The 25,561-nt window shown below is 39.8% G+C and overlaps 1 protein-coding gene across 2 annotated transcripts in view; it reads left to right on the top strand.

Annotated features, from left to right (window-relative positions):
- CPE (carboxypeptidase E) overlaps positions 1 to 16,361 on the top strand; it is a 120,283-nt gene extending 103,922 nt beyond the window's left edge. For both annotated transcript variants that reach the window (XM_024928715.4, XM_063603977.1), the window contains exons 4-9: positions 393 to 510; positions 2,573 to 2,755; positions 5,586 to 5,725; positions 11,349 to 11,448; positions 13,732 to 13,850; positions 15,681 to 16,361. In XM_024928715.4, coding sequence (XP_024784483.2) covers positions 393 to 510; positions 2,573 to 2,755; positions 5,586 to 5,725; positions 11,349 to 11,448; positions 13,732 to 13,850; positions 15,681 to 15,779 — 759 coding nt within the window. In that variant the 3' untranslated portion in view covers positions 15,780 to 16,361. The remainder of the gene's footprint in view (positions 1 to 392; positions 511 to 2,572; positions 2,756 to 5,585; positions 5,726 to 11,348; positions 11,449 to 13,731; positions 13,851 to 15,680) is intronic.
- The last annotated feature ends 9,200 nt before the right edge of the window (positions 16,362 to 25,561 follow it).

Below are 25,561 nucleotides of genomic sequence, written 5' to 3' on the forward strand. Positions count from 1 at the left end.
TTCGATTATTTTCTTTTCTCCTCATATTATCCTTAACTATTCATAATAACAATGTGTGACCCACTACAGATCAGACAGCGATGTCCCAAAATTTGTGAGTTGCATGCTGGTTTTCAAGTTGCAAAGAGAGGAAAACTGGCAGCCCACAAAAATAAAACTTTGAAAGAAATTTAAACACTTTTGAAACATTTTTTATTAAAAATCTGAGAAAGTTAGACATGAGGAATACTGCTTTTGTAGGAACCTTTATTTTTTCTGTGAGGACAACAGCAAAATAGTTGAAGTATGACCAACTTTCAGTTTTTTCCTTTACCTTTCCTATGTCTTTTCTGTCAAGTGATCATACCAATGATTATTAAATTTATAATCCTTTTAATCTCTCATCTGAACAGCTTGCTCCTGAGACCAAGGCTGTCATTCATTGGATTATGGATATTCCTTTTGTGCTCTCTGCCAATCTCCATGGAGGAGACCTTGTGGCCAATTATCCATATGATGAGACGCGGAGTGGTAGGTATTCTTTCTGCTTCTCTTATTGGTTCAAAGTTTATAACACTGTACAAGGGTTTATAGGATGATTTCTGTAATTTTTTTTAAGGAACTGAACATTAAGTGATTTTTGCCTGAAGAAAGAACTATGTTTAACAGGAAGCTCTCCTAATCATTTCATATGGTGTTGGCATATCTATTTGGCAGAAAAGGACTCACTTTTTCAATAGGTTAGGTGAAGAGAAACGTGATCTTGACAGTACCTAGCCAACAGAAAGGGAGAAAATACACGTCATAAACTTGGGTCACTCTTGGACACTGATAAAGTGGAGAGATTACAGAAGTTGTGTAGGTTCATGTAGGAGATGGCTTAAACATGGGGGCAGCCTCTTGGTGCTTGATCAGGGTCCCTGTGGATCTCTACATGTGTCTTATTGTGTTGACACAGTTTTGCATTTGGAACTGTTTCTGGTGGTGTCAGGGAGGGGAAGTGGTGCTTTGGCTTTCTCTAACTAGTTTTAGTTAAGCTTCAGACAAAGCAAGCTTTAGCCAGACAGATATTTTCAAATTGTTTTTTGTTGCTCCAGGGAATTTCCTGCTTTGGATCTATTTTCTGGGGCCTTTGAAGAGTTAGCTTTTTGTAAAAACAGGATGATTAGTTTTTTTTTTTTTTTTGATTTTAGATTCGGGGTACCTGTGTAGGTTTGTTACATGGATATATTACATAATGGTGAGGTTTGGGTTTCTAGGGTACCCATCACCAAAAGAGTGAACTCAATAGGTAATTTTTCACCCCTCGCCTCCTCCCATCCTCCCCGCTTTTGGAGTCCCCAGGGTCTATTATTTCCACCTTAATGTCCAGGTACACCCATTGTTTAGCTTCCACTTATAAATGAGAGTATGTGGTATTTGATTTCTGAATTATTTCGCTCCAGATAATGGCTCCTAGCTCCATCCATGTCGTTGCAAAATACATGATTTCATTCTTTTTAATGGCTGCTTAGTATTGCATAGTGTATATGTACCACATTTTCTTTATCTAATCAACCATTGATGGACATTTAGGTTGATTCCACGACTCTGCTTTTGTGAATAGTGCTGCCATAAACATATGAGTGCACATGTCTTCTTTATATAATAATTTCTTTTCCTTTGGATGCATACTCAGTAGTGGGATTACTAGGTTGAATGGTAGTTCTGTTTTTAGTTCTTTGAGAAATCTCTGTACTGTTCCTCATAGAAGTTATATTAATTTACATTTCCACCAACACTGGTGGGAATCCACGCCAACATCTGTTGTTTTTTGACTTTTTAATCATAGCCATTCTAAGTCATGTAATATGATATTGTGGTTTTAATTTGCCTTTCTCAGATGATTAGTGATGTTGAGGATTTTTCCAATTATTTTGACTGCTTGTATGTCTTCTTTTGAGAAAAGTCTGTTCTTGTCCTTTGCCCACTTTTTAATGGGGTTGTTGGGATGATAATTTTAGATACTGGAAACTGGGTATTGAAGAACGTCTTTGGGGAAATAACATTGTTAAATAAATTTGAAGACTTTGTGGTTTGTTGATAATTGGGAAACTTGTAGGCCTGCATAATTTATAATGCATGAATAAGAACACAGTGTATCAAAATATGTTATTTCTTTCTATAATACATACAGGAGATTTAAAAAATATAAAACCAGATATTGAATGGTATATATGAGAATGATTCATAGTGGGTATGAGGTTAGTATAGGTACATTTTTTAAATTAAAGATTTTAATGATAAAAATCTTCCTCCTATTCTCCCAGGCCTAGTTTACTATGACTTTATTACCTTTCCCTGCAAAGCTTTCAACTCATAAGTAGAATGTACATTCTACCCAATTTCTACTTTGTAGTATTAGGAATGGAAATTTTGTAACTTAAAACTAAGTATAATTATTTAGTATTTAAATTTTACCTCTTTCCCATAGTTATGTAGCTAAAAAAATACATCAGCAATACAATTACTCAATACTGAATCACTCTTTAGAAAACACGCAGTGCTGCTTGGTCTGTGTCTGTTTCTTTAATCTTGTGGATTTGTTTTCTAGGTAGTGCTCACGAATACAGCTCCTCCCCAGATGACGCCATTTTCCAAAGCTTGGCCCGGGCATACTCTTCTTTCAACCCGGCCATGTCTGACCCCAATCGGCCACCATGTCGCAAGAATGATGATGACAGCAGCTTTGTAGATGGAACCACCAATGGTGGTGCTTGGTACAGTGTACCTGGAGGTGAGTTTCCATTGTGCTCTCTGATTATGTGATTGTAGCTTATTTACAATGACCATTTAGGTTTAGAGAGTGATTTAGATTTAGAGAATCTTCAATCATCCTCCATCATTAAAAAGTAGACTGAATCTATAGTTCTTCCATTAAAGTCAACTTTTTGCGTGAATGATTACTATGTATAATTTTGTTTTTGTGGATTTTAAAAATTGTGATGCTAATTGAAGAGATACAGGAAATGAACTGAAGACATTCATTTGGAAAATAATAAATTGAATATTGTTAACTACCCTACTTTCCAAATTCAAGCCTTAGGGAATAAGATGGCATCCTTAGTTTATGCCAGTCATGCTCTTTCACTGTAGGTAAATATATATTTTAGAGGGCTTTTTTTGGCTTTTAGCATAACCTGGTGCACAGTACTTTTGTATTAAATGATGGGATAATGGAGAGTATTTGACATGGAATATTTAGTTTATGTTCACTATTCTAATAATCTCTATGAGATCAGGTAGCTTTTTGCCTTTTAGTCTGAAAAGGAAGCAGTTGCCATGTGGGACAGCAGCTGGGGGAAGCCCCTTCCTAGGTAGCCAAGGAAGCTCTCTTGCCTTCCTTGTCCCAAGGCGGACTTTACAGAGCTCGTATTTTCACTAACACTCTAGGATGAAGAGTGAAATGCGAAGATATTTATGTATTTTTTTACTTTTCTCTTTGCCTGAGAAAAATTTTCTAGGCCCACCTGGAAAAAGAAAATTTGTTAGGGTAATAAGCAACATTAGCTAATTGAAGGGTATTGGTATGTTTAATATGCTTAATTTTGTTGAATTATGTGCTGAGAAAAATATTCTTTCTGATTTTTTCTTTCTGATACATGTTAATTCTGTTTTTATTTATATTTTGCATTTTATCCAGATCAGACTTAGTACTCTTTCCCCAATAGCTTCAGAAATATGATCTATGTCAAATTTAGGATTTAGAGCATGTCTAGTACATCAGATGGGAAGTAATTTTATACTTTAGTTTTTATGAAAACTTTAATGACTTCTTGGAATTCCTTTTTGAACAAATAGTGTATTGTCAACAAAATATAAAGTAATCTATATCAGTTAAATACTGATAATAACATTATTAACAATAATAATAATATTAGTTAACGATTATGTCTCACTTAACTAAACAGTCAAAGGAAGCTCCGTTAGTCTTCAGTTCTGTATATAATGAATAACATTCATGTCTTAGGTCAGGTTTTCTAGAAGCAGAGCCTGAGATAGGGATTTGGATGCTTGTAATTTATTAGGGGATTACTTTTTAGGACAAACCCTGAAGGAAGTGAGGGAAGCAGGGCAACGAAGGGGATAGAGCTAAACAGGGGTGTGGTCTCAGGCAAAGTCCAGCCTTGGCCTGAGCCATAGGAAGAAGCCTGGAGCATAAATTAGGGGCAGGTTTGTCTCCCCTTGAGAGAAAGGGACCAGCCTTTGGTGGCTCCATATCTGTCAGCCATTGGTTGTGGGGTGCCAGCAGGAATTTGGGGTGAGAGATAGCAGGATGTAACTCCCAAGCCAGGTGGGAGATTCTGGCTCCCATCAGCAATTCTCTGGAAAAGGGGTGGGGGGTAGCTGTGAGCTCTAACAGCCAACACCTGCAACAGTTTGGGTCTGGATGCCCTGCCTCCATAAAAGCAATCTGGTGGGCACTAACAGCATCCTCTGCTAATTTGAGTCAGATTTAAATTAAAATTGTTCTGAATGCAGAATATTCTCTTTGGTGCTATTTGAAGTATTGTTATCATTATATCTTGTATGTAGTAGATACTCAGGGATTGTTGAATTAGTATATAGTGTGAAAGGAAATTAAATTCTAGGACCCCAAATTCATTTAGCTAAAGGGAAAAGTCAAGCTGGGAACTGGGTCACACAAACCTGCCTCCCCATTTTGGTTCCTAAATAAGATGACTACAAGATGAAAGGCTACATGCCTCCCCCATATTTTGCCCACAGGGAAATTCCGGGTGAGCTGTTAAAACTTCACCATGGCCATGTAAATTGATAGCTTATCTTTACAGGTGCAGGCACCCCAGCCCACCAGACACAAATGCGTATCCGATTGCCCCCCTACCCCATTTTGTCTGCGTTATCTTATGTAAAATGCACATTCCCCACATTTTTCCTCTGTCCCCTTTGGTTTATGTGAAAACTCTGTGCTTATCAATATCCCACCCTCTCCCCTTTCAATTTGGAGCCCTCAAAATCATCTTCGGAGAGAGGCATAGACCTGTCTCTGGGGCACATCCTTAACTTTGGCAAAGAAATCTCCTAAAACAATTGAGACTTGTCTCATCATTTTCCATGATTGACAATAGTATATTGCCAAGACTCCCAATCCCTCAGGAATACACTATGATATTGATTGGGCTTAAGGAACAATATAGTATGTCAGATCATGTCACATGAAGCTCCAAGTTCTTCTCCAGTAGAAAGGTAGACTTAGAGGGATGTGCATTTCTTTAATAGATCAGTGGGGATGAAGTCTTTTACCCTGTTGTCTTCTCCGAAGCCCACTCCAGCAATGTGGAAGGTGGGTAATGTCTGCATTAGCACTCTGCAGCAGCAAATGCTTTTGCTTAGGAACCTGAGAGTTTGTGCTTTTAAGGTATAACAACCCCCAACCTATGTTGTTCAATCCCTTACAGCAGATGATTTCCCTTAAGTTTTCCCACAGGCTTCCCAAATGCCCTGGTTTGTGTACCTTTTACTTGGTTCTTGATTCAGAAGACTAGCCTGTGTAGAGTTTTAGGCTCCTTGTGCATATTTTGACTTTCCATTTGGTGTTTTGGCAGGGATGCAAGACTTCAATTACCTTAGCAGCAACTGTTTTGAGATCACCGTAGAGCTTAGCTGTGAGAAGTTCCCACCTGAAGAGACTCTGAAGACCTACTGGGAGGATAACAAAAACTCCCTCATTAGCTACCTTGAGCAGGTAAACACAGTCCCCAGCATAAAAATGCAAGGTTTACAAGCATTCAAACCTGGCATACAATGGTCTTGTAAGAGGAGTCCAGGAGAATCCGTCTGGTGCAGAATGAGGATGCCATATTTGGAAGGCAGGTGTCGGCAGTGTTTCAATTAGGCTTTTATTTGTCATAGGTTTTGTGGCTCATGACTATTCACCAAGAACTGACTAAACTGGAGAGTATACAGAAAAGACGTAGACTCTCGTTTCTGTTTGTATTATTCTAAGCAAGGGCAATCCTAGGACTCTCTCCCACCCTGATCACCGTGAGGCATCCCAGGCAGAGCCAGAACAAAAGTAAGGCAAGTGAGGCACCTAGAATGGAAAATTTAAGGAGGATTTTAATCTTAGGGGCATGCAAGTACAGGATTAGCACTTGAGAGTGAGTGTCTCTTTAAGTTTTGAGCTGTACAGGCCTCATCTTTCTCACCCTAGACTCAACTGCATCACAGGTAATAATAATAATAATGACTTATGTTTGTCATTTACTATTTCCCAGGCATTATACTAAATGCCTTTTATGTAATAATTAGTTCATTTAATCCACACAACAACCTTATGAGGGAAATTATCATCATCATCATTATAATCATCACTAAATTAAAGATGAGGAATCAGAGACACAGAGAGGCTAGACAGCTCACCTGAAGTTGCTTAGCTAGAATCTGAATCCAGGCTGTCTATTTCCAGAATCACCATGCTGTACTGACTTTCAGAACAGAAGCCTGGATCTTTACCAGAGAGCCATTTATGTAGCCATTCCAATGTGATCCATATAGAATTTTGGGGGATCTCACCATCTGCCAGAATAAAATCCTTCACCTACTCAGGCCAGTCCTCTGCCAACCCCACCCCCTGCATAGTATGTAGACACTGGCCCCAGAGGCAGTGGCAGTGGAAAGACCTAAGACTCTGTTCATTCCTGCAGTTCTTTGCCAGTCTTCAAATTTTATTCTGAATGTGGCCATTTACACCTAAAGTCAAGTAGAGTGATGTTAGTTTCATGTGCCAACAAATAGTCCAGACCAATCTGTTAAACTAATTTGACATAAAAAAATGCTGTTAAATAAACATTTAAGTATTTATATGTGTATATGTACATATAAACATATACATATAAAATCAACACTTTTTTTAAAGTAAAACCAGGAGTTGAATCCAGTTTCTTTCTCCACCATTGCAAGGCTCTGTTGCAGTGGTCCCTATAGCTTGCTATGGCCTCCTTTGAATAAAGGCTTCTCTACAAAAAAAAAAAAAAAAAAAAAAAAAAAAAAGAAGCAGCAGCAAAATCAGCATAGGAATTCTTTTACACATGTCAAATATCCATATACTGTAATACCTTACCAGGGACTGTCATGGAATAGATCCACTGATGTCAGATGGTGATTAAAGAGCACTCATTCCACTGGATTATTTTTAAATCAATGGATTCCTGCTGCATGTTAGCTTAAAAAGGTATTTTCCAACAACAAAAACTAAGGATAAGTGGTCCACGATGACTCTAGAACAACTTTGGTGGGAACCCCTACAGAATGTCTCCTTTGAGGAGAGCCGTATTTGGATGGATCTTCTGAGAGCAAAGTTAACTGAAAAGTATGTTTTTGCATAGAGGAAGTAAGATGGGACTGATTGGGGTGTTCTCCACTTACATATCAAATACAGTGCTTTTAATTTTAATACATATTTAATAATCTTTAAATGTTTAATAATATTTGTCTTAATACTCCTTAATACAGTGCTTTTAATTTTATGTATATAGTTTTTCAACTAAAATGTATTGACTAGTTTCACATCCCAGGCATTCTGTGAGGCACTGGGGATAGTGACCGTCCTCAGGAAGGCTTCACACGAGTGCTGTCAGAAACAAGAATACCTAATCACAAGAGAGGAGGAGAGCTGGCTGAAAAACAATAAAAGCTTAGCTACAAGGAGCAATAACAGTACACAGAAGGGGACCTAACCGAGTCACGGGAGTTTGGAAAAGGCTTCTTGGAGCCGGGCTATAAGATTTACTAAAGTTGATGCCAATAAGATCATCACTCTGATCAACAATTTAAAAACATGCTTAGCTGCTGTTTAAATCATCTCTTAGTTCTTGAGAAAAAAATAATACAAAACAAATAAAACACATCTTCTTACCATCAGGAAAAAGGAGATTTGTCATACTTATGGTAGCAGGTGGGCATGCATCCAATTCATCTGACAGTAATATCAATTTATATATAAATAAGCTAAAAAGAAGAAGGTTAAAGTTATACAATCCTATTTTATGCCACGCAGAATAAGAATTTGCTCTGTCCACAGATCCATGTGATCTACCTTGATATGGCATTGTCATTAGGATGCAAACTGTGTCTAAGCAGTGAGTGGTATTTATAACCAGCTCATCTAGCTTGCATCATAGAACACTCCAGTTTAGGAAAACAAAGGCTGATGAAAAATCAGTGAGGGCTGCCAGAAGTTCTGTGTTGTAATTGTTGTCTTGACAATGGTGGTGATTAGTAATTGAACACCTGGGCCTAAAATCTAAGCTTGGACTAGTTTACAACTCATGGAAAATAGGTGATTAGGAGATCTATTTCTGTAATTGTTTGAGAGGAAATCCCTTGCAGAGTTTTAAAGAGATGTTTGCAGGGACTAGAATTGTAAAGCTAATTAGAGTAGAGAGTCTGCTAAGGAGAAGAGCCTCCCTTCCACTCAGTAGCTTTGAAAGAGTCTAGTTCTCAAAATTCTCAAAAAATTTCTTAAAGAATGGTTCATGGGCCAGGCGTGGTGGCTCATGCCTGTAATCCCAGCACTTTGGGAGGCCGAGGCGGGCAGATCATGAGGTCAGGAGATCAAGACCATCCTGGCTAACATGGTGAAACCCTGTCTCTACTAAAAATACAAAAAATTAGCCAGGCGTGGTGGCATGTGCCTGTAGTCCCAGCTACTCCGGAGGCTGAAGCAGGAGAATGGCATGAACCCGGGAGGCGGAGCTTGCAGTGAGCCGAGATCACACCACTGCACTCCAGCCTGGGCGACAGAGCGAGACTCCGTCTCAAAAAAAAAAAAAAAAAAAAAAAAAAAGAATGGTTCATGGGCACCTGCATTAGAATCACCTAGAGTTCTTATTAAAAATGAGTTTCCTCTCCTACCATTAAATCACACTCTCTGCAGGGCAGGACCGAAGTATCTTCATTTGCAGCAAGCTATCTGCGTGACACTAAGTACATGAGGGTTTAGGGGTTATAAACAGTCCTAGCAAAAATGGAGAATCTTCTGGAGGCTTTTTCAGCCTTCGCTGAAACTGAGATGTCCTGGAATCTGGGGAGCAATCATTGCAGGCACCGCAAGTGTAGTAAAACAGCTTCTCCAGGCATGAGTGAAATTTGGACTTTCGTGATTTCTTTTGCAAAAGCCATACAATCTGAATTTTCCAGTCTGAATTCATGGGGAGTTGACACAGCCCATACACTTCTACTGAGATTTATTACTACACTGGAATTTTTCAAACAGAAAAGTTGACATATCACAGACAGACATTTACTTCTTTAACTATTTGTTAAACTGCATATTGCACATATTGCAATATAAGTCTTGGATTGCAGAGGCAGAAAAAAGTAAAGCCATGAATATTAACCTAATATATTTATGCCTAATACAGGCAAATAATATGTTCTTGTAGTGATTGATTTACTTACTTTACAATGATGTGGGAATTAGAACCTTTCTTTAAGGCTTATAATATTGATAGTTTCAGGATTATAGTGCCTCAAGAGGAATAAAGTACTTGGGTAAAGCCTCTTTTATCAGCTAGCATCTTTCTAAGTTTTATTGAATGGGGCCTCATTTTAAGAAATTTAGAGTTTGGGTCTCTATATATAGCCCTTTTCTTCTTCTCTACACTTTTTCTGATTTTTCATCTTTTAATTCAGAAAGTTAAGTTTTCATGTGTCATGTTTTCCAATGGCTAAATTTCAAACTCTTTTCAATTTTGGTTGGCTTATTAGTTATGGAGAAAAGTTAGAATTGAATAAATCTTCAATTTTAAAAAATATATTTACTCTCTTTACTATACTGGTTGCCAATAAAATGATCATTATTACTGTTTCCTATTTGCAACATTAAAAAATCACATGTTATTTTTATAGGGTGTGAGAGTTTTCTTTTTTTTTTTAAGAAAAATGGCACACACAAAAAATATTGCTGGTAACAAGGCACATCTTTTTGATAAAACAGTGTACCACTGCCGAATTTATTCTTTGATGACAAAGGATTACAGGAGACTTATCTGTCTTCTGTAGGGAAATAGTCAAGTATCATAAGTAGCGAAAGACAATTTATTTTCTATAGCCCGATTGAGTGAGGCACAACCTGAGCATTTGGGAGGTTGGTGCATATTTTGTTGAGTAATCAAGTTTAATGAATTACGATTTGATATTCTAGATGCAGTACTTTCTTAAAGACCTGAAGCGACTCTGTCACTTCAAACACATATTGACTTAGATGAATTGTCTTTCCAAAATAAAGAGAAAAGCAGTTTTTGTAGTTTGCAGTGTATTAAATAATAGCCAGTTGATGACTACAACTTAATTTAGGGGGATTATTTTCAATGGCAGCTCTCCCATCTTCTTTCTAAATCAACATTCTATTTTCTGTTATGAGGCTCACTACTCTGTTTTCAGCCAAAATAATGTTAATAGATTTAATGCAAAAGCAGTCACAGCATATATCTTTTTATCCAGAATGAGCTAATATTAACGGGCTTTTATTATGATATCCTTGTTAATTGACAGTAGCCATATAATGAATACATAGGTGACCAAAATTGAAAGAGAGTAAGTTATGAAATGCACTAAGACTAGAACTTTACACATATTGGAGCAGGACGAGCTGCAGACAAAACCCCTCAGACACCGAGTTAAAGAAGGAAGGGCTTTATTATTCGGCCGGGAGCATCGTCAAGACTCATGTCTCGAAAACCCAGCTCCCTGAGGGAGCAATTCCTGTCCTTCTTAAGGGCTTACAACTCTAAGGGGGACCGCATGAGAGGGTCGTGATCAATTGAGCAAGCAGGGGGTACGTGACTGGGGGCTGCATGCACCAGTAATTAGAACGGAACAGAAGAGGACAGGGATTTTCACAGTGCTTTTCTGTACACTGTCTGTAATCTATAGATAACATAACCGATTAGGTCAGGAGTCCATCTTTAACTCCCAGGCCCAGGGTGTGGCGCCGGGCTGCCTGCTTGTGGATTTCATTTCTGCCTTTTAGTTTTTCCTTCTTTGGAGGCAGAAATTGGGCATAAGACAATATGAGGAGTGGTCTCCTCCCTTAATATGACACTTTTTAAAATGATTTGGAAGGTACTAAAGTCTTTTTTTTGGGAAGCAAACAAGACATTAATTTTCATTTATCTATTTAGGGAAAAGCAGAATAAAATGCACAAAAAATTCAGTGGCCTTTTGTGCATGTCTTGATTCTTAAACAATGGGGGTCTACGGTATTTGCTGGAAAATAAGGAGATGCTTGATATGAAACATATTTAAGGCCATTTCTATAAATTTATAGGTCATATTAATTTTTTGGTTATTTTTGACCTTCACAGATACACCGAGGAGTTAAAGGATTTGTCCGAGACCTTCAAGGTAACCCAATTGCGAATGCCACCATCTCCGTGGAAGGAATAGACCACGATGTTACATCCGGTGGGTCTTTGCCACAATTGGAGGCTCTACGTTATGTACAAGAGCATAATTACTAATTATCATAATTATAAGTCTTATGTTCTTCTAAGCAAAACAAATAGCTCGTATCTCTACAGCGTTTCTCAGCTTTGATCTGGTGAAGTTTCCTTTGTGGGCTCAGGTCAGGCGCAGTGAGTGGAGCCCAGGGCGGCTGCTGCATTAGAAATCCGGGTGCAGCAGATGGCGCTCTTTCCTCAGCTATCGCCCCAGAGCTGGGAGGTGGTGCCACAGGCTGCCGATTCTTCGCGGTTCTTCAGGCAAAGGAAAAGGAGCTGCTGGAGTTAAAATACCAGTGACTTTCTAGTCTCTGTTAAGAAGTGCTAACGAGCTGCGAATGGGAAGACCGAAGGAGGGAGCGGAAAGAGGAGGAAGGAAGAAAACTGCTGCGGGTTGTGTGTCTAAAAATTCTCACACAGTTTTTCATTTAATCCGTATAATAAATCCGCAGGGATTCAAGGTTAAACAAGAATTTACAGGATTGAGGTGCGATGTTAGTGACTTCCAGGTTTTGAGCTCCATTTCCATTTCCCCAGTTTGAGGAAAATGATGCATTTTTCTGGCAAGTCTACCTACTCCCATGAATAAACATTGATCCAGGTCATTTTAGTTTGTCATTTGTTGGGATCTTTTCAATAATGACAACTTTTTCTTTTTAGCTATAAACTCTTTACAATTTTTTTTAGACTTTGTGACAATTAACCTTTAACTTATGTCCCAAACCACTCTGTACCATCAACTCTTTCTTAACTTTCACATTTATAGCTTGGATGAAAAAAAAATCTTTAACATTTGTCCTCTAAAACTCCATTCATTCTTCATGTATCAACAGCCCACCAGGTGCCAGCCAGTATGCCAGAATCTGTGCCAAGATGTTACCCCATGTAGCCCCTTAGCCCTTAGCTGAGAGGGTGAAACCCAGCGTTAGTATCCCTGCCACAAGAAACCTGTTAGCCCTAATGTGTCATACAAATATTTTATTTTCTCTACATTCCATGATGTGAAATGTTTAGGAAAATCTAACCTAGGGAATAAACAGGTGGGAAGAAATTAAATCGGAGGAGGGGCTCTAGAATACTCCAGCTTTTCAAGGGCAAGGTGATAATAAGAAGGAACCAGCAATAGAACTGACGGTAGAAAATGAAGTGTGTTGTACTGAAGGTAGAAAATGAAGTGTGTTGTCCTGGAGGCTTTGAAGTGCTTCAAGAAGAAGGGAGTGAAAAAGCGTTAATTAAGATGAACCTTGTGAATGAATCCTTGGATTTAGCAGTTCAGAGGATCTTGACAAAATCTGTTCAATGGAGTGAATGGTGGGATCCTGATTGGACTAGGTCCAAGAGAGAATAAGAGAAGAACCATTCTGAGATTGAGAACATGAACAAACCTTTCCAGAAATTTTGCTATAAAGCAAAAAGACAATTGAGGCACTAGCTGCAAGCAGATGTGGATTTAGAGGTAGATTTGATGATATGGTGATGGGGGCTTAATTTTTTTGACTGTACCTATTTTTGCAATGAAATAAGATGTAAAGTAACAACTGGGAGGATGAACAGGTTGTGTAGGGGTGTTAGGAAAAAGGAGAAGGTGTGAAGTGTCTACGAAAACCTTGCTCTTCAAAGTGTGGCCTCTGCTCGCAACCTTAGCATTGCCCTGGGGCTGGTCAGGAATGCAGAACCTGGGAGCTGGAATCAGATTTTTCATTTTACCAAGTTCCCAGGTTTGCACCCAAGTTTGAAAATCACTGACTTAGGTAAATGGGAGATTGAATGGACTAGGGTGCCCAGTGTATTCTAAGTCTTTAGAAATCTAAATTTCTAACTAGGGCCTCAGAGATCCTACAGGGGCTAACTTTGGCCCACACTCTGTGAAGATTCTCTGACCATCAGGTCTTCACCTGGCAAGAATCAAAACATGATGGCTGTATGTTCTGACCCTGCTGCTTGGGGAATTCATGTGTCTTTTTACCTGTGTTGCTCCTGATGTGATTAGGTCTATGATCGTACGAGGTTTATTAGACAATTTAACATTGATATCTATAAAGTAGCTATAAGAAATGAAGCCTGTAAAGAGAGTTTCACACCCTATTCAATAAAATTTCATTAAATTCCCTATATATTTACTTTAAAAATCGAGAATCAAAAAAGTTGAACTGAGCTAGACTGGGTATTCCTTAGATGGCGTAATTATGCATTGTATAATTCTGCATATTTCATGTGCTTTGTGATTTGATAATCTGCTTTCCTACAGCAAAGGATGGTGATTACTGGAGATTGCTTATACCTGGAAACTATAAACTTACAGCCTCGGCTCCAGGCTATCTGGCAGTAACAAAGAAAGTGGCAGTTCCTTACAGCCCTGCTGCTGGGGTAAGTAATCATAATAGCCAAACGCTATAATAATAATTAAGCATTTATCATTGTCAGGCATACTGAAGTGATTTATATTTAATCTTCATACTAGCCCTATGAGGTAGGCAACATTGTTATCTCAACTTAACAGATGAGAAAACTGAGGCTTAGCAAAGTTAATATGAAGCTCTATTACCATTTCTCAGTTTTTGAAGAAATTTACAAGAAAATGAAATAAAACTTTAAAAAATTAAATTTTTATTTGCTAACCTTGATTTCCATCTCAATGGGATTATGTTTCATTTGCCTTTTTGTCTTTAGCACCTAGTGCAGTGCCTTTCTCAGTAAGTATTTGAAAAAAAATGATGCATAAAAGAAAATTTAAGTGGTAACCAAACACTTATTTAGCATATTTTATGTGCAAGGCTGTCTGTGCTAAGTACTATCAAAAACCATATCTTATTTAAGTAGATCTCATTTGCTTGTTAGGAAGGTGATGGTGATAAGACCAAAACTTCTCTTAGAGCAGAATTTTACTACTACCTTTGTTTTATATGCCTGGGACCATGGGAATACCTGTAGGATTTCTTGAAAGTCTAAAAAGCTTACTTGAAAAGAATTTATTATTATTTTTGTTTATGTACCCAAAACTTGGAGTATAAATGCTTGATTTATGCAAACAAAATATCTTGAGTTTTTAAATGGTGTATGGTTTTGATTGTGTGCATGTATGTCTACATTGGGCTGTATATGTATTAAAATCAAGAGGTATATTTGGGTAACTGAAACCTGGAAAAAATGACCCTGGGAACAAGTTGTAAAGGTTCAACTATTTTGATCCTTTGTCTTTCTGGCATGTGTTAGTGCAAGGATGTAGTCAGTGTAATCACGATCCAAAATAATCAGGCGTTTAAGTGGCCAAATCAAGAAACTCTTAGTTCCATCTGGGATGGGGCCTGAGGGGATTGGGGTTGGGGGCTGCCTACTTTGAATAGCCTTTTATGAGGAGTGTGTGGCTTCTCCCTAGACCTGATGAAGACTCCCATTCACAAAGAGAGTGGCTTGGACACATACGTGCTTTTGTCAGTTTCTTTAACAAATTCAAGATTCTGGATAGCAGAACCTTGTGGTTTGGGATACCAGCATGCTGAACTGTATTCTTCCACATTCCCTCCCACATTAGGAGAAGATTCAAGGCTGACAGGAGGTGCTCACTAAATAACCAAAGGCAGAAAATTAACTATAAGTTACATCCTCTTTTTTTCTTTTCTTTTTTGAGACAGAGTCTTGCTCTGGCGCCCAGGCTGGAGTGCAGTGGCACGATCTTGGCTCACTGCAAGCTCTGCCTCCCGGGTTCAAGAGATTCTCCTGCCTCAGCCTTCTGAGTAGCTGGGATTACAGCGTGCGCCACCGTGCCCAGCTAATTTTTGTATTTTTAGCAGAGATGTGGTTTCACCATGTTGGTCAGGTGGGCCTTGAATTCCTGACCTTGTGATCTGCCCACCTCGACCTCCCAAAGTGCTGGGATTACAGACGTGAGCCACCGCGCCTGGCCAGTTACATCTTTTTATGAGGAGAAGAGACTGGGGCAGGAATTTTGTTGACTTATATTTGTCTTCAAAGCTATTAAATCATAGGACATTTCAAACATAAGTCTTTTGAATTTTGCTTTTCAATTTTTTTCCCCTGAAAATATCTTTTGTTTATCACAAGAGATTTTTATTTCAGGATTTACTTTAATTCAGGTGGCTGGATTGAGTGTATACTGAAACTGCTCTTATTTTTTTATTTCAATTTAAAAAAACACATGCAGTTTGATAATAATATGCTCTTGATTTTCTCTTTTAGGTTGATTTTGAACTGGAGTCATTTTCTGAAAGGAAAGAAGAGGAGAAGGAAGAATTGATGGAATGGTGGAAAATGATGTCAGAAACTTTAAATTTTTAAAAAGGCTTCTAGTTAGCTGCTTAAATCTATCTATATAATGTAGTATGATGTAATGTGGTCTTTTTTTTAGATTTTGTGCAGTTAATACTTAACATTGATTTATTTTTTAATCATTTAAATATTAATCAACATTCCTTAAAATAAATAGCCTCTTAGGTAAAAATATAAGAACTTGATATATTTCATTCTCTTATATAGTATTCATTTTCCTACTATATTACACAAAAAAGTATAGAAAAGATTTAAATAATTTTGCCATCCTAGGCTTAAATGCAATATTCCTGGTATTATTTACAATGCAGAACTTTTTGAGTAATTCTAGCTTTCAAAAATTAGTGAAGTTCTTTTACTGTAATTGGTGACAATGTCACATAATGAATGCTATTGAAAAGGTTAACAGATACAGCTCGGAGTTGTGAGCACTCTACTGCAAGACTTAAATAGTTCAGTATAAATTGTCGTTTTTTTCTTGTGCTGACTAACTATAAGCATGATCTTGTTAATGCATTTTTGATGGGAAGAAAAGGTACATGTTTACAAAGAGGTTTTATGAAAAGAATAAAAATTGACTTCTTGCTTGTACATATAGGAGCAATACTATTATATTATGTAGTCCGTTAACACTACTTAAAAGTTTAGGGTTTTCTCTTGGTTGTAGAGTGGCCCAGAATTGCATTCTGAATGAATAAAGGTTAAAAAAAAAATCCCCAGTGCGTGTATTTCAGTTCTCTAAGATTTTTGGTCTGGCATTGTGGTCTTATGATGAAAACATGTATCCTCTTAATGGCGGCTTCTCATATATTCATCCTGTACATTTTAAAATTTGTTAAGCGACTACTGTGTGCTAAGCACTGCATAGCCTCTATGTATGTTATTGTGGCAGGCAAAAGCTTCTGATTTTGGGCACAACCTTTATATAAATAACACAAAAAATAATGTTTGGACACAAACTCTGAATCAGTAACGCACTGGTTAATATGTAATTATGCATTGTGATAAGTAAAATGACAAGAAAGAGTAGGGAAAGAGAAAGAATGACAGAGCAACTTAAATTAGACTGGATGAGAAGAGTCAGGGATGCATCTTAATGCACAGACCTAGAATATTGAGTGGGTGTGAGCAGTGCAGAGTGCAAGGGTGTGTGTGTGTGTGTGTGTGCATGGTGGTGGTGGTATGGTTGATCAGTGCTGCAAGTGTAAGTTTTGGTTAAAATCGTGCTGTTATAATAGTAGGCCCCCACATATATCCTGGGTTAAACACAATGAAAGTGTATTTTTTGCTCAGGTACCTATACTGGAAAAAGACAGAAAGATGGGGTGACTTTTCTTCACACAGTCTGGGACCACGTTCTGGGATCCATTCTGACAGAAGATCTGCCATCTTCTGCACACGTCCAACAGTGCTGCATTGGTGGTCATCTCCATTGCAGCCAATAGGAAAGGGGAAAGAGCAAGGGGGAGAATGTAGAGGGTGTTCTTATGGGCAGGCTTGGGAGTGGTGTACATTACTTCTGTTCACATCACACTGCCTGGAATTGTACATTCTTTGGCCACAGTAACTGCAAGGGAGTCTGGGAAAGGTAGTCTAGAAGTGTACCCAGGTAGGTGAGGAGAAGTGGACTTTGGGACAGAATAGCAGATGCAAAGGCATTGGGGTAGGAAACACATGGCTTGATGGAGACTGAAGAAGGACAGATGTACAATTGCCTAAGAGAAGCCCACAGTGAGAAGAAAAATGAGATTGAAACTGAGCTCTGAAGAGCTTCAAAATTTTGCTTCTTGAGGTTTAGATAAGATAGGATAGACTGGAGTATGCTGCCGTAAGAAGCAACTTCAAATCTTAGCATTCTAACTTAATAGTAATTGATTTTTCATGCAAAGTCTGTAGGTCTACGTAACTCTCCAGGAACTTTGCGCTGCATGCTGTGACACAATTATGTAGAATGTTTCCGCCTGCGGTTCTGCCATCTCAGCACAAGGTTTCCTCAGTCTCCTGTGTTGGTCGCAGAAGAAGATAACTGGGGCCACTTCTGCCCACAGCTCACAGGTCAGAGCTAGTTACATGGCCTTGTCTAACCACAATGTTTGGTAAGCATTGTCACTGCCGTAGTCCTCTCTCTGGTGCCAACACAACGTTGCTCTCCTGTTTCCAAATGTAGGACTCACTTTGCAAGGGAGACGACTTACAGTCACATCAAATCATGGCTTTGAGCTTCAATTTCAGGATCTCTGAGTGATCTCACAATAGTCTCTATGTCAGGTCTGTACATGGCCAGTCCTGTTTCAGGGACAAGTAAACTAAGAAGACAGGTAAAATGCATCCCTCACCCGCAGTGTGCAGTGGTAGAACAGGATCAAGACAATGTGAGGAAACACTTCCACAGTGGTGAGGAATGAGAGGGGCCCAGCATTCAGGCCTGCAGCAACTCAGAAATCTTGCCGAGCAAATACTTTATGGGCCTCCTGTTTTGGGGGTGGAAAATGTTTCTGGTTTCAGAATTCATTCTACACTTTGGCAAGAGCTTTCTTTCTTTTCTTTTTTTTTGAGACGGAGTCTCAATGTGTCACCCAAGCTGGAGTGCAGTGGCGTGATCTCAGCTCATTGCAAGCTCTGCCTCCCGGGTTCATGCCATTCTCCTGCCTCAGCCTCCTGAGTAGCTGGGATTACAGGTCCCCACCACCACGCCCGGCTAATTTTTTTGTATTTTTAGTAGAGATGGGTTTTCACCGTGTTAGCCAGGATGGTCTCGATCTCCTGACCTTGTGAGCTGCCCGCCTCGGCCTCCCAAAGTGCTGGGATTACAGGCGTGAGCCACCGCGCCCAGCCAAGAGCTTTCTTTTCTTATTGTTCTCCATGGCCTTGACTTTGCTCTCTTAAACTTCTCTCTGTTCACTCGGGACCTAGGTTGGTGGAGGTCCTGACTTGCATAGCTGTACCATCTGGAATGTGGGACCTCCCCACTTACTGCAGAGGGAGGGGAGGAGAGACTGGAACTAAGCAGTGGACCTTCATTGGCTTAGCCTGGAGGTGACACATGTCACTTCTGCTCACATTTTGTTGTCCAGGACTAGTCAGGCGGCTTTGCCTAACTGAACAGAATGCAGGAAATGTAGGGGAGGACACAGGTTATATGTCTCCACTACAGGGCCATATAGACCAAATGGACTACCTATTTGACTGTTGGAAGGAAGCTGTTAGGTCCACATAGTCTTGTCCTTGCACCCATTTTTCTTGATAGAGGGCTTCAAAGCTCCCTGTCCTGGTCATGCTGTTAACATGCTCCAATTTTATCTGATGGCATAGGGGACATAGAATTGAGCACTGTTGGCCGGGTGTGGTGGCTCACGCCTGTAATCCCAGCACTTTGGGAGGCTGAGGTGGGCGGATCACAAGGTTAGGAGATTGAGACCATCCTGACTAATACAGTGAAACCCGTCTCTACTAAAAATACAAAAAATTAGCCGGGAGTGGTGGCGGGCGCTTGTAGTCCCAGCTACTCGGGAGGCTGAGGCAGGAGAATGGCGTGAACCCAGGAGGTGGAGGTTGCAGTGAGCAGAGACCGTGCCACTGCACTCCAGCCTGGGCGACAGAGCAAGACTCCGTCTCAAAAAAAAAAAAAAAAAAAAGAATTGAGCACTGTTGGGAGGGAAAGTCCTTTCCCTGGTCTCATGTTTTTGTGTTGAAGGACCTCCATTGAAATACAACTCTTGGCCTGTAGTCTCACTCCTCACACACTCCTTCCAGCAGAGAAATCAATTACCTAATTGCTAGGTGGTGATGGGGTGCTAACGGGGTAGAACAACTCTATCAAAGGACTGTAAACTTCCCATTTTCCTCCCTAGAGACAGCTCCAAACTTTCCTTTGGGTGCAGAGGGAGGCTTTGGATGTGTATTTGGATACAGGAGAGAGTTGGCAGTCACAGAGTATTAATAGGCTCTTTGGTTCACAGATCTAATGTCATTTTCTCCAATTGGTTTATCAATAATAAAGCTGACAGTTTAAACTCTTGTCTGTCTATTGATCTGTGTTTTATTTTTCAACTGCTTCTGAACTCAGGAGTAGAAGAAATAGGCAACTTATACTGAATGCCTAAAATTTTTACGAGGCATAAATATGTAGTATTTTAGATTTGTGGCTTTTTTTTTTTTTGTAAAAGTAAAGTGGGGCCAGGCGCGGTGGCTCATGCCTGTAATCCCAGCACTTTGGGAGGCCAAGGAGGATGGATTGCCTGAGCTTAGGAGTTTGAGATCACCCTGGGCAACATGGTGAAACTCGGTCTCTACTAAAAAAATACAAAAATTAGCCGGGTGTGGTGGCAGGCGCCTGCAGTCCCAGCTACTTGAGAGGCTGAGGCAGGAGAATTGCTTGAACTTGGGAGGTGGAGGTTGCCATGAGCCAAGATTGCACCCCTGCACTCCAGCCTGGGTGACAGATGAGACTCTGTCTCAAAAAAAAAAAAAAAGTGAAGTAGGCAGCACCTTTCTCTTTTGACTACTCTCCTTCTTCCTCTCCTCCTCCTCCTCCTCTTCATTTTTGTCTTCGTCGTCTTCTTTTTCTTCTTTCTTGGGATTCCCTCTGTTGTCCAGGCTAAATTTTAGTGGCCCCATCATGGCTCACTGTAGCCCTAACCTCCCAGGCACAGGCGATCCTTTCACCTCAGCCTCCTGTAGCTAGGACTACAGGCACACACCACTGCACCCAGCTAATTTTTGTATATTTTGTAAAGACAGGGTTTTGCCATGTTGCACAGGCTGGTCTCAAATTCCTTGGCTCAAACAATCCATCTGCCTTGGCCTGCCAAAGTGCTGGGATTACAGGCATGAGCCACCACACTCGGCCTATACTTCTCTTAATTCAGTCTAAGATGATACTGACATTTATTTGAAGTTAAGTCACATTGTTGTTTCATATAAACTTAAAATAGATGAAAAATCTGAACTAAGATTTTTCGATCTGGTTTGGAATTGAAGGTTAGAGCACTCAAGGATATGGGAGATACATGAGCTGAAGGTTAAACAGATCTGGATTATGAACAAGAGGGTCAAATTGCTTTAGGTAAGAAAAATGAGAAGGGGACTGAATAGTTGATTTTAATGAAATAATGAACATATTTTGAACTTCGCTTTCTTTCTCTGTCATTGACAGTGAAAATCAGACACATTACTATGGAAAAATAGCTAATCTTAACTCATTTTGATTTCCAATTTTTCACATAAACAAAGGTAAACATTACTTGCAGAAAGGGAAATATGAACTTTGATATTCACATTTTATTTATACAGACAACTTCTGAAATCCTTCCATGATTTGGTGTTGTGGGAGGCCGAAAACCATCATTTGTTCCAACATATTGCTCAACTTGTCTTTTCAAAATTCCCAGGACGATTGTCTTCTGTGGTTAGGACTGGATGGCATTTGGAGTTTCGGCCTCAAAAACGTCAAGATAGAATATACCTAAGCTTTTATGCCTCACCTTGTAAATACGCTCATCCTGGTTTTGCTGTTCTTAAGTAAACATCTTTCTAGGCACTTACAAATGGTCTGATTCTTTACTCTTTCATTTTTTTCTCCTAGACTATCAGCCTGTGAATCAACTCAATCATGACTTGAATTTCTAGGGTAGTACATAATTCTAGTTTTAATTTAAATCATTGCAAAATTCCCTGAGGATCAGTGTTTTTAAAAACAATTCAAAGATTGGGCTTAGCTGGGTTAAGGGTCATCAGTGTGACCCAAGCTGATATTGACTATGGTCTGTAATGACGACTCAGAAAAGAAAAATCCCCCTCGTGAAGCTTACTGAAAATTTCCACGCTGTCAGGGGCCACAAGGCTGTAAGCTTTTGGAGGGTGTCATAGTTTCTTAGACCTCTTACACATTATCCTGTCTTAGCTCTTTTAGTATTCTACCTCCTTCCTTTTCCTTTCTCCATTCTTTCCTTTTGAAGGTTCATTCAGCACTTACTAAGTGCTCACCCTGTCTTCTCTACCAGGGATTCCAGTAGCACTTTGCTATGGTCTATGGTCACCACCATCACTGGAATCATCATCACCATCACTACCATCCTCACCATGACTGAGTGTGTGTCGTTTGCTGCACTCAGCGCTAGACACTTGAAATGCAGTGTTTTGAAACCCAACTACAATATTTTAAGGTGAGAAGTGATGCGGCTGTCCTATTTAACAGATGAAGAAAGAGATTCAGAATTTAAGTTAAATTTCCCACTTCATACGGCTGAAATGTGGCAGAGCAAGATTACAGCCTACGTCTGCCTTACTTCTAGTCCATCCTGTTTCCACCTTACCTCACTTCTTTAGCATGGCCTGGAAAGAACTGTGTACTTCTTCATTAAATGTATCTTTGTTTTATATTCTTTTGACTATTCACATATGCTGATTGCTATACTTTGGGCTTCAGGGGAGTATTTATTACCTGTTTTGAAAGAAGGCCCTTTAAAGATGATTTTAAACATTTTTCAAGTAAATGCAATAGCTCTTGTTTATTGCTTCTTGCCATGTGGAATTACTGTAAATCCAATTAGTTTGATCAAGTTCCCTGTAGACATGGTGTTGTTTGGCACAGATGTTATGTTTGATCCTGACATTATGCAATAGAGAGACATGTTTCAGGATTTGCCAGGGTGGTCAGCAGAACAGGGCAGCTGAGGACAGGGACTCCTGGCATCACAACTGCCTCCTAGTCTCCCACTCCCCTAAGAGGGAAAGGATTTCCTGGAAAGCCCACCCAGCTGCAGGGTTTGGTTGCTGACGTTCTGTCTGTTTTGAAGTTATAGTCAGGGCAGGCAGCAGCAGGGGTGGAGTTGGAGTGTACAAAATGGAATATCAAGAGTCCTGAAGTCAGCAAAAAAATTAATGTAGACAACACTTGAAAATAAACGAACATAGACCCTCAGCGTGCATAGTGAGGCTTCCTCTCCTGGGCAAAGGTTCCCTGTTAGTATACACCTGGAAGGAAGGCTGCAAGGAGGGTCCCGTGGTGCACATATTAAATGAATTAATTTATGTGAGTCACTTAGAAAGCTGGCACGTAGCAAGTGCTCAACAAATGCAATCACTATTATTATTAGTTAATAACGTGTTATTATTACTCAAAGATGGGTTACTACTGTTGCTCAAAATGTGTTTTATTTTTATTGTTACTGCTCTTATTACAAGGTAAGTTGTGAGACTTGGTACTCGGAAACTAGAATCATGGAAGAAATCCAGGTTAAAGACCCACCGGTAAGGCCATCTCACCACATGAGGTGAAAACCTAGTTATCAGAAGAGCGATAGTGTAATACTGGGTTGTAGATAAGAATCTTTTTTTTTTTTGAGATGGAGTCTCGCTCTGTCGCCCAGGCTGGAGGGCAGTGGCGCAATCTCAGCTCACTGCAACCTCCACCTCCCTGGTTCAGGTCTTTCTCCTGCCTCAGCCTCCCGAGTAGCTGGGACTACAGGCGCCCGCCACCACGCCCGGCTAATTTTTTGTATTTTTAGTAGAGACGGGGTTTCACCAGGATGTTAGCCAGGATGGTCTCGATCTCCTGACTTCGTGATCCACCCGCCTCGTCCTCCCAAAGTGCTGGGATTACAGGCGTGAGCCACTGCGCCCGGCCACAGATAAGAATCTTAGAGCTGTTAAATATCCCTATGCTAGATCAAGATGGGTCCAGGGACCTAAAGTTGGCTGGAGCCTGCTGGTGGGATTCAGTGCGGAGCAAACAGGTAAGGTAACTGGCTTGCCGTTATACAAAATGTTACTTTTTCTTTTGTTTTTTGTTTTATTTTGTTTTAGACAGAGTCTCGCTCTGTGGCCCAGTCTGGAGTACAGTGGCACTATTTCAGCTCACTGCAACCTCCGCCTCCCGGGTTCAAGCAATTCTCCTGCCTCAGCCTCCCAAGTAGCTGAGATTACAGGCACCTGCCATCACGCCCGGCTAATTTTTTTGTACTTTTAGTAGAGACAGGGTTTCACCATGTTGGCCAGGCTGGTTTTGAACTCCTGACCTCAAGTGATCTGCCCACTTCGGCCTCCCAAAGTGCTGGGATTACAGGCGTGGGCCACTGCGCCCAGCCAAAGCTATTGTTTAGTAATAGTTTTAATATCAACTATAGCAGTATTTGAATAAGTTAAAATCATTTAAATAATTATTTATATTTTATCTCCTCATTGCTATTTAATTGGCAACTATTTAATACTGAGGCCAGAATGATAAGATGAGAAAAGAGAGATAAAACCACAATGCATTTATATTTCAAGAATTGTGAGCTTAATGTCCACCCTGCATTGTTAGAAGCTGCTTGGAACAGTTGGTGTCTCTGAAATGTTGTCACCTAAGGGTCCACGTGGAGATGACAGTGATAGAAGATGAAGAAACTTTGTCCAGATGTTCTGGGTAACTGGAATGTGAATATCCACAGGTATTTGTTGAAAGAATAAATGCATGCCAAGAGAAGGGGAGGCACAGTGGAAGGTGAGTGGCACATACTTGAAGATGGCCCAACTTTCACCAGTAAATAAAATCAGCAGCATGCAATCGGACACTTACTGGGCAAAAAACACTTGCTGATGAAATAGCCATAACGTTTTCCTTTATACACACTTAAAATATCTGTGTTGCAATTGCTACAAAACTAGGAGAAATGTGGTTTTTTCCTCATGTTTCTTTTTTATATAATTTTTCAGAATTAAACAATGCCTAGCACTTTGTCTTGAAACTGATGTGGCTGAAATCCTTTTCATGAACTTAGGAACTAACTGACTAAGGAATAGGATATGCAATGAATGATTGAGAAATCACTAGTTGATTATCATAAACCAAAACTCAATACATGTACAAAGTATGTAAACCGGAAAATGATCCAATGCCTTTTTTTTTTTTTTTTTGAATAGCTGAATCAGTGGTTGAGTTTGTCAAGTTTCATGAGTTTGACTGTCATCACAATGCAGCGTTTGCATAGTCCTGACTACATGACTTACAATTTTCCAGTGAACCCTCTGGCTAAAACTGCTCTTTCTTCTTACCCACATTTACACTAATATTTATTCTAGAAATTCCTGAAAAATCAGTCCTGACACTACCAGGCTGATTTCTGTTCTCTGCCTTGTCGTGGAGCTATCTAAAAGCAGCTGGTCATAGTCATTCACCTATAGTTACCCTTTGCTCCAGAAACTTCGCTGCAGCTTCCCCTGTGTTTATTTTAAACCTTAAATTTGAAGAGCAAGATGATGAGAAAAATAGCATTGAGTCTAACCAGGGCTTCATAAATGTGTTGCCATGGCTTATCTCGCTACATGAACCACTGCTGTGGGATTTGGGGTCTGGTTAGGGAAGATTAAAGCGGTGGGTGGTGCAGCATTCTTTGCTTAAAACCTAAAATACACCTCCTTCTGCATTAAATACACAGAGGTATTTCAAAGCCAAGTATGTGTGTAATTAAAGTAAGAAAGTGTCAGCTTTCTGTGTGCACCTCAAGCTTCAGACCGCCACATGTGCTCTTTGTCAAGCCTTGGGAGGGCCAACAAATAACTGAGCTCCCAGGCAGATGTGAAAAGAAGCATTAGATGCTGGAGTTCCAGTTGAATCCTTTGGCAGTGAACAGCCCTGCAGGCTCATGCCCGCACAAACTTGGTTATGCATCTCCTTCCTTTTATTCACAGACACAGAGTGAAGATACAGCTCCTGGTAATTTCAGCACAAGGCTCTCAATTCTTAACTGGGGCAGCAGGGAGCTGGCATCCGCATAAGCTGGATATGGCTTACTTGAGTGAATGGATCG

This window comes from Pan paniscus, chromosome 3 (assembly GCF_029289425.2).
Source record: "Pan paniscus chromosome 3, NHGRI_mPanPan1-v2.0_pri, whole genome shotgun sequence".
NCBI lineage: Eukaryota > Metazoa > Chordata > Mammalia > Primates > Hominidae > Pan > Pan paniscus.